Below are 10,000 nucleotides of genomic sequence, written 5' to 3' on the forward strand. Positions count from 1 at the left end.
GGTATACAGAAGACAGCCCTATTTGGTGAAAGGCCAAGTCCATATTATGGCAAGAACAGCTCAAGTAAGCAAAGAGAAACGACAGTCCATTATTACTTTAAGACATGAAGGTCAGTTAATCTGGAACATTTTAAGATCTTTGACTGTTTCTTCAAGTGTAGTCGCAAAAACCATCAAGCGCTATGACCCAGAGTTACCTCTGCTGCAGAGGATAAGTTCAGTAGAGTTACCAGCCTCAGAAATTGCAGCCCAAATAAATGCTTCACGGAGTTCAAGTAACAGACACATCTCAACATCAACTCTTCAGAGGAGACTGTGTGGATCAGGCCTTCATGGTCGAATTACTGCAAAGAAACCACTACACCAACAAGAAGAAGAAACACTAAGAAACACATGCCAAGAAACACGAGCAATGGACATTAGATCGGTGGAAATCTAACCTTTCGTCTGATGAGTCCAAATTTGAGATTTTTGGTTCCAACCGCTATGTCTTTGTGAGACGCAGAATAGGTGAACGGATGATCTCCGCATCTGTGGTTCCCACTGTGAAGCATGGAGGAGGAGGTGTAATGGTGTGGGGTGCTTTGCTGATGACATTGTCAGTGATTTATTTAGAAATCAAGGCACAGTTAACCAACATGGCTGCCACAGCATTCTGCAGCAATACACCATCCCATCTGGTTTGTGCTTAGTGGGACTATCATTTGTTTTTCAACAGGAAAATGACCCAACACATCTCCAGGCTGTGTAAGGGCTATTTGACCAAGAAGGAGAGTGATGGAGTGCTGTATCAGATGACCTGGCCTCCACAATCACCTGACCTCAACCCAATTGAGATGGTTTGGGATGAGTTGGCCTGCAGAGTGAAGAAAAAGCAGCCAACAAGTGCTCAACATATGTTGGAACTCTTTCAAGACTGTTCAAAAGCATTCCTCATGAAGCTGGTTGACAGAATGCCAAGAGTGGGCAAAGCCGTCATCAAGGCAAAGGGTGGCTACTTTGAAGAATCTCAAATATAAAATATATTTTGATTTGTTTAACAATTTTTTGGTTATTACATGATTCCATATGTGTTATTTCATAGTGTTGATGTCTTCAATATTATTCTACAATGTAGAAAATTGTAAAAAAATAAAGAAAACCCTTGAATGAGTAGGTGTGTCCAAACTTTTGACTGGTACTGTATGTCTATATTTGCAAATTGGTGTTACAGACTTCTACATGGCGTTTGAAGTAGGTTCCCTACCTACAGTACCTATTGACCTTCCACCCTCTGTGTACCAGGTGCCATCGCTGTGTCCAAGCCTCTGGACTTTGAGACGTGTAAAGACTACTTCCTTACTGTGGAGGCCAGAGATGGTGGAAAACCGCCCCTAAGCGCTGTAACCATGGTAAACATCAACCTGACGGATGTCAACGACAATGCACCCATGTTCAGCCGAGACGTCTACACTACTGTCGTATCCGAGGACGCAACCATCGGAGAGTCCGTCGTCAAGGTACAGTATGTCTTGTTGGCTCTTTAACCTGGACTGGTTCAGCTGTGTTTCCCATTTCTCTCCAGGAGCACCCCAGTCTCTTTAACCTGGACTAGTTCAGCTGTGATTCCCATTTCTCTCCAGGAGCACCCCAGTCTCTTTAACCTGGACTAGTTCAGCTGTGTTTCCCATTTCTCTCCAGGAGCACCCCAGTCTCTTTAACCTGGACTGGTTCAGCTGTGATTCCCATTTCTCTCCAGGAGCACCCCAGTCTCTTTCTCTTTAACCTGGACTAGTTCAGCTGTGTTTCCCATTTCTCTCCAGGAGCACCCCAGTCTCTTTAACCTGGACTAGTTCAGCTGTGATTCCCATTTCTCTCCAGGAGCACCCCAGTCTCTTTAACCTGGACTAGTTCAGCTGTGATTCCCATTTCTCTCCAGGAGCACCCCAGTCTCTTTAACCTGGACTAGTTCAGCTGTGTTTCCCATTTCTCTCCAGGAGCACCCCAGTCTCTTTAACCTGGACTAGTTCAGCTGTGTTTCCCATTTCTCTCCAGGAGCACCCCAGTCTCTTTAACCTGGACTAGTTCAGCTGTGTTTCCCATTTCTCTCCAGGAGCACCCCAGTCTCTTTAACCTGGACTAGTTCAGCTGTGTTTCCCATTTCTCTCCAGGAGCACCCCAGTCTCTTTAACCTGGACTAGTTCAGCTGTGTTTCCCATTTCTCTCCAGGAGCACCCCAGTCTCTTTAACCTGGACTAGTTCAGCTGTGTTTCCCATTTCTCTCCAGGAGCACCCCAGTCTCTTTAACCTGGACTAGTTCAGCTGTGTTTCCCATTTCTCTCCAGGAGCACCCCAGTCTCTTTAACCTGGACTAGTTCAGCTGTGTTTCCCATTTCTCTCCAGGAGCACCCCAGTCTCTTTAACCTGGACTAGTTCAGCTGTGTTTCCCATTTCTCTCCAGGAGCACCCCAGTCTCTTTAACCTGGACTAGTTCAGCTGTGATTCCCATTTCTCTCCAGGAGCACCCCAGTCTCTTTAACCTGGACTAGTTCAGCTGTGTTTCCCATTTCTCTCCAGGAGCACCCCAGTCTCTTTAACCTGGACTAGTTCAGCTGTGTTTCCCATTTCTCTCTTTCCAGGAGCACCCCAGTCTCTTTAACCTGGACTAGTTCAGCTGTGTTTCCCATTTCTCTCCAGGAGCACCCCAGTCTCTTTAACCTGGACTAGTTCAGCTGTGTTTCCCATTTCTCTCCATTTCTCTCCAGGAGCACCCCAGTCTCTTTAACCTGGACTAGTTCAGCTGTGTTTCCCATTTCTCTCCAGGAGCACCCCAGTCTCTTTAACCTGGACTAGTTCAGCTGTGATTCCCATTTCTCTCCAGGAGCACCCCAGTCTCTTTAACCAGTTCAGCTTGTTTCCCATTTCTCCAGGAGCACCCCAGTCTCTTTAACCTGGACTAGTTCAGCTGTGTTTCCCATTTCTCTCCAGGAGCACCCCAGTCTCTTTAACCTGGACTAGTTCAGCTGTGATTCCCATTTCTCTCCAGGAGCACCCCAGTCTCTTTAACCTGGACTAGTTCAGCTGTGTTTCCCATTTCTCTCCAGGAGCACCCCAGTCTCTTTAACCTGGACTAGTTCAGCTGTTTCCCATTTCTCTCCAGGAGCACCCCAGTCTCTTTAACCTGGACTAGTTCAGCTGTGTTTCTTTAACCATAGTTCTGTGTTTCTCCAGGAGCACCCCAGTCTCTTTAACCTGGACTAGTTCAGCTGTGTTTCCCATTTCTCTCCAGGAGCACCCCAGTCTCTTTAACCTGGACTAGTTCAGCTGTGTTTCCCATTTCTCTCCAGGAGCACCCCAGTCTCTTTAACCTGGACTAGTTCAGCTGTGTTTCCCATTTCTCTCCAGGAGCACCCCAGTCTCTTTAACCTGGACTAGTTCAGCCATGTTTCCCATTTCTCTCCAGGAGCACCCCAGTCTCTTTAACCTGGACTAGTTCAGCTGTGTTTCCCATTTCTCTCCAGGAGCACCCCAGTCTCTTTAACCTGGACTAGTTCAGCCATGTTTCCCATTTCTCTCCAGGAGCACCCCAGTCTCTTTAACCTGGACTAGTTCAGCTGTTTCCCATTTTCCCATTTCTCTAGTTCAGCCAGGAGCACCCCAGTCTCTTTAACCTGGACTAGTTCAGCTGTGTTTCCCATTTCTCTCCAGGAGCACCCCAGTCTCTTTAACCTGGACTAGTTCAGCCATGTTTCCCATTTCTCTCCAGGAGCACCCCAGTCTCTTTAACCTGGACTAGTTCAGCTGTGTTTCCCATTTCTCTCCAGGAGCACCCCAGTCTCTTTAACCTGGACTGGTTCAGCTGTGTTTCCCATTTCTCTCTTTAACCAGGAGCACCATTTCCCAGTCTCTTTAACCTGGACTGGTTCAGCCATGTTTCCCATTTCTCTCCAGGAGCACCCCAGTCTCTTTAACCTGGACTGGTTCAGCTGTGTTTCCCATTTCTCTCCAGGAGCACCCCAGTCTCTTTAACCTGGACTAGTTCAGCCATGTTTCCCATTTCTCTCCAGGAGCACCCCAGTCTCTTTAACCTGGACTAGTTCAGCTGTGTTTCCCATTTCTCTCCAGGAGCACCCCAGTCTCTTTAACCTGGACTAGTTCAGCCATGTTTCCCATTTCTCTCCAGGAGCACCCCAGTCTCTTTAACCTGGACTAGTTCAGCTGTGTTTCCCATTTTTCTCTCCAGGAGCTGTGTTTCCCATTTCTCTCCAGGAGCACCCCAGTCTCTTTAACCTGGACTAGTTCAGCCATGTTTCCCATTTCTCTCCAGGAGCACCCCAGTCTCTTTAACCTGGACTGGTTCAGCTGTGATTCCCATTTCTCTCCAGGAGCACCCCAGTCTCTTTAACCTGGACTAGTTCAGCTGTGTTTCCCATTTCTCTCCAGGAGCACCCCAGTCTCTTTAACCTGGACTGGTTCAGCTGTGTGTTTCCCATTTCTCTCCAGGAGCACCCCAGTCTCTTTAACCTGGACTAGTTCAGCCAGTGTTTAACCTGGACTGGTTCAGCTGTGTTTCCCATTTCTCTCCAGGAGCACCCCAGTCTCTTTAACCTGGACTAGTTCAGCCATGTTTCCCATTTCTCTCCAGGAGCACCCCAGTCTCTTTAACCTGGACTAGTTCAGCCATGTTTCCCATTTCTCTCCAGGAGCACCCCAGTCTCTTTAACCTGGACTAGTTCAGCCATGTTTCCCATTTCTCTCCAGGAGCACCCCAGTCTCTTTAACCTGGAAGTTCAGCTGGACTCCAGGAGCACCCCAGTTCAGACTAGTTCAGCCATGTTTCCCATTTCTCTCCAGGAGCACCCCAGTCTTTTAACCTGGACTAGTTCAGCCATGTTTCCCAGACCTCTCCAGGAGCACCCACAGTCAGTTTGAACTCATTTAGACGTTTCTGGTACAAACACACCTGATTCAATCTGAACTAATCATCAAGCCCTTAATTAATTAGGTCAAGTGTGCTCATTCTGAGATGCATCCAATAAGTTCAACTGAATGGGGGTACTCAAGGAAACACTAACCATCTTACTGTGTGTGTGTGTGTGTGTTGAAGAGTCTCTGCCTAACCCCACCTCCTCCTCCTCTAGCTGACAGCTGAGGATGTAGACAGTCAGGTGAATGGTGATATCCTCTACTCCATCGTCAGTGGTGACAGAGAGAACCAGTTCTTCATAGACCCTCTCTCTGGCATGGTGAAGGTCAACAAACAGCTGGACAGAGAGACGGTGAGCACACACACACACACACACACACACACACACACACACACACACACACACACACACACACACACACACACACACACACACACACACACACACACACACACACACACACACACACACACACACACACACACACACACACAGGTAAACACACAGACACAGGTAAACCACAGACACACACACAAGTAAACACACAGACGCAGGTAAACACACACAGAAATAAACCAACACTATGGCCAATACAACCACAACATGAACACTAATAACAAGGACTGTCTCTGACATGCTCACCACAACATCACCATCACAAACACTCCCACAATTATCCCCCTGCAGCTCGGTACCTCCTCCTGACCATTTCCCTTATGGAGATGGTTCATTTCCTCTAGTTAGAGAGTGGAGGCATTACATCCTATCCCTCCTCTTCCCAGGCTGCTTACTTCCCTCCTTTGTCTTGTTCTCCGGAGCGCTTGAAGTGTTCCGAGTGTGTCTTCTGATTCCCCTCATAAAGAATTCATGAGTGTGGCCAGTGACAGTGATCTGATCGTGCTCCAATGAAAACGCCTGGGCTTGTGCGGGATCAAAGAGCTGATGAAAGTGTGTTTGGGTTATCAGAAGGAGCGCAGCCCCGAGTGCGTGTGTGTGTGTGTCTTCACCCTCCACTATTTCCATACAGGTTATTTTCTCTCTCTCCTAATCAGCACTGTGTTTATTGGGGTTTCTTTTTTCATTTCTCAAAGTGAGACGTTATTTTTTCATTTCTCAAAGTGAGACGTTATTTTTTCATTTCTCAAAGTGAGACGTTATTTTTTCATTTCTCAGAGTGAGATGTTACTTTTTCATTTCTCAGCGTGAGATGTTACTTTCTCATTTCTCAGTGAGACGTTATTTTTTTCATTTCTCAGAGTGAGACGTTATTTTTTCATTTCTCAGCGTGAGATGTTATTTTTTAATTTCTCAGAGTGAGACATTGTTGTTTTCAGTTATTGCATTTTTCTGCTGTGTTTAGTTAGGCTGTTATTACAGAGCGGAATGTAGAGTCACACAGAAACACCCTGTAGCTTGCATGGTAGGGAATAAGGTGTGTGTGTGTGTGTGTGTGTGTGTGTGTGTGTGTGTGTGTGTGTGTGTGTGTGTGTGTGTGTGTGTGTGTGTGTGTGTGTGTGTGTGTGTGTGTGTGTGTGTGTGTGTGTGTGTGTGTGTTCACTCCCTAAGCTAGTAAACATCCTGTCTACCTGAGATAGACTGTGTTCCCTCAGGTACTCTCTTAGAAAAAAATCTGGATACTAAAGGGGTTCTTCGGCTGTCCCCAAAAAATAACCCTTTAAAGAACCCTTTTTGGTTCCACGTAGAACCTTTTTGGTGCCAGGTTGAACCTTTTTGGGTTTCATGTAGAACCCTTTCCACAGAGGGTTCTATATGGAACCCAAAAGTATTTTACCTGGAACCAAAAAGGTTGCTCATTTGGGGACAGCCGAAGAACCATTTTGAAACCCTTTTTTCTTAGAGTGTAGAGTAAATCTGAGAGACAGAGACAGAAACCCAGGGTGCATGCTTGGTAGGACACGCCAGGAATGTGTCAGTCACAGTAGTGTGTTTCAGAGGATCAAAGGATGCGCCCACAACCAATCACAACACACTTAATCAGCGCCCTTAGGTCCTCGTTTAGTGTGCTGATATTCAAGGGAGTACCACATTATAAGGATGCGTATCCAGGAAGATATTTGATTAGGAACTTGTCATCATTGGTTAATGTGTGATGAATTTGATTTGCATGGAAATTGCTGCGTTTGATTTTCTCGATCCTATTATCATTATCAGGCATGAAATGATTAAAAAGTTTCTCTACGTGAAGTTTCAAGGGAAACTCGCATGTTTTTTTCTTCTGTAGGTGTCTGGTTACTCTCTAGCGGTCAGGGCTCTGGACAGTGGTGTTCCGCCCATGTCGTCAACGGTGATGGTCAACATCGACATCTCAGACATCAACGACAGCCCGCCTACTTTCACCCCGGCCAATCTCACCACTGTCATACAGGTACTGTTACTCACATGATTGACAACTCTGATGACCAATGAACTCCATACACACATACATCCACATAGACATAGATATTCACACACATATCCTTTCTTACAGGAGAAGCACACACACACACTCCGTCTTGCATCTAATATAATTTCCCTTCTCGAACTCTCTAATCACAGGAGAACAAGCCCATCGGCACCAGCATTCTGCAGCTGTCTGTCATAGACCAGGACTCCTCCCATAACGGCCCGCCCTTTGAGTTCCGCATCTTATCAGGGAATGAGGGTGGAGAGTTTACACTGGAGTGGGATGGAACTCTGCTAGCCAATCAGGTGTTTAGGAGGGACTTGGCCACAGAGTATGTCATCCAGGTCCAGGTAAGAAGAACATTTACATCATCTCTACTGTTAGTGTTAACACCATGTCTTATAACCAGCTGGTCAACCCTGTTACTGTTAGCACCATGTCTTATAACCAGCTGGTCAACCCTGTTACTGTTAGCACCATGTCTTACAACCAGCTGGTCAACCCTGTTACTGTTAACACCACGTCTTATAACCAGCTGGTCAACCCTGTTAATGTTAACACCATGTCTTATAACCAGCTGGTCAACCCTGTTAGTGTTAGCGGCAGGTCTTACAACCAGCTGGTCAACCCTGTTACTGTTAACACCACGTCTTATAACCAGCTGGTCAACCCTGTTAGTGTTAGTGGCAGGTCTTACAACCAGCTGGTCAACCCTGTTAGTGTTAATGGCAGGTCTTACAACCAGCTGGTCAACCCTGTTACTGTTAGCACCATGTCTTATAACCAGCTTGGCAGGTCTTACAACCTGGTCAACCCTGTTACTGTTAGCACCATGTCTTATAACCAGCTGGTCAACCCTGTTACTGTTAGCACCATGTCTTATAACCAGCTGGTCAACCCTGTTACTGTTAGCACCATGTCTTACAACCAGCTGGTCAACCCTGTTACTGTTAACACCACGTCTTATAACCAGCTGGTCAACCCTGTTAATGTTAACACCATGTCTTATAACCAGCTGGTCAACCCTGGTCAACCCTGGTTACTGTTGTATAACCAGCACCCTGTTAATGTTAACACCATATAATAATAATAATATATCCCATTTAGCAGACGCTTTTGTCCAAAGCGACTTACAAGTCGGCTGGGGCCACTACTTTTACATATGGGTGGTCCCAGCGGGAATCGAACCCACGACGCTTGGCGTTGCAAGCGCCATGCTCTACCGACTGAGCCACACAGGCACCATGTCTTATAACCAGCTGGTCAACCCTGTTAGTGTTAGTGGCAGGTCTTACAACCATCTGGTCAACCATGTTAGTGTTAGCGGCAGGTCTTACAACCATCTGGTCAACCATGTTAGTGTTAGTGGCAGGTCTTACAACCATCTGGTCAACCCTGTTAATGTTAGCGGCAGGTCTTACAACCATCTGGTCAACCATGTTAGTGTTAGTGGCAGGTCTTACAACCATCTGGTCAACCCTGTTAGTGTTAGCAGCAGGTCTTACAACCAGCTGGTCAACCATGTTAGTGTCTTTAGGTTAGCGGCAGGTCTTACAACCAGCTGGTCAACCCTGTTAATGTTAGGTCTTACAACCAGCTGGTCAACCCTGTTAGTGTTATGGCAGGTGGCAAATCAAAAGGTGGTAGGAATAGCACAAAAAGCCTCAAGAGATACTCAAAAACAAAAACAGAATTCCACAAGAGCATCCACTTACTGGGTGCAAATAATAATGGGGAACAAGGGAAAAAAACATAAGGTAGCAAACACAGAGCACAGAACTGAGAAACTAAGGGTCTTTTTAAATACAGCCACAGCCAGCTGGTCAACCCTGTTAGTGTTACCCTGTTAGTGCAGGTCTTACAACCAGCTGGTCAACCCTGTTAGTGTTAGCGGCAGGTCTTAACCAACTGGTCAGCAGAACCCAGAAGATGAGGCAGACACAGCAGTACTTAGTGTATTTTAAAGTAAAAAATGTCTTCAATACAAAAACCAGCTGGTCAACCCTCAAGAGATACTCAAAAACAAAAACAGTTCCACAAGAGCATCCATCGGAATCGACAAGAATACACAGAACACTAGGGCTGTTACAAACACAGAGCACAGAACTGAGGGAAACTAAGGGTTTAAATACAATCAGGGGAAACGAGGCACAGGTGCAAATAATAAGAACAACAAAAAACATAAGGTCAAAAAGCACAATGGGGGCACTAGTGACCAGAACAACCCTGGCCAAATCCTGACACCCTGTTAGTGTTAGCGGGTCACAACCACCTGGTCAACCCTGTTAGTGTTAGCACCATGTCTTATAACCAGCTGGTCAACCCTGTTGGTGTTAGCGGCAGGTCTTACAACCATCTGGTCAACCCTGTTAGTGTTAGCGGCAGGTCTTACAACCAGCTGGTCAACCCTGTCAGTGTTAGCGGCAGGTCGGCATTACAGCTGGTCAACCCATCGGCAGGTCTTACAACCACCTGGTCAACCCTGTTCCAGGTCTGACAACCATCTGTAGCGGCAGGTCTTACAACCATCTGGTCAACCCTGTTAGTGTTAGTGGCAGGTCTTAAACCACCTGGTCAACCCTGGGAAGCGGCAGGTCTTACAACCATCTGGTCAACCCTTAGCGGCATGTCTTACAACCAGCTGGTCAACCCTGTTAGTGTTAGCGGCAGGTCTTACAACCATCTGGTC

At 46.6% G+C, this 10,000-nt stretch overlaps 1 protein-coding gene across 1 annotated transcript in view; it reads left to right on the forward strand.

The window, feature by feature from the left end:
* The window catches only part of LOC135546636 (protocadherin Fat 3-like), a 333,832-nt gene that overhangs the window by 297,480 nt on the left and 26,352 nt on the right, over window positions 1-10,000 (forward strand). The window contains 4 exon segments of the mRNA XM_064975226.1: window positions 1,285-1,499; window positions 5,121-5,258; window positions 7,150-7,293; window positions 7,464-7,661. Coding sequence (XP_064831298.1) covers window positions 1,285-1,499; window positions 5,121-5,258; window positions 7,150-7,293; window positions 7,464-7,661 — 695 coding nt within the window.

Source organism: Oncorhynchus masou, chromosome 9 (genome assembly GCF_036934945.1).
Source record: "Oncorhynchus masou masou isolate Uvic2021 chromosome 9, UVic_Omas_1.1, whole genome shotgun sequence".
NCBI lineage: Eukaryota > Metazoa > Chordata > Actinopteri > Salmoniformes > Salmonidae > Oncorhynchus > Oncorhynchus masou.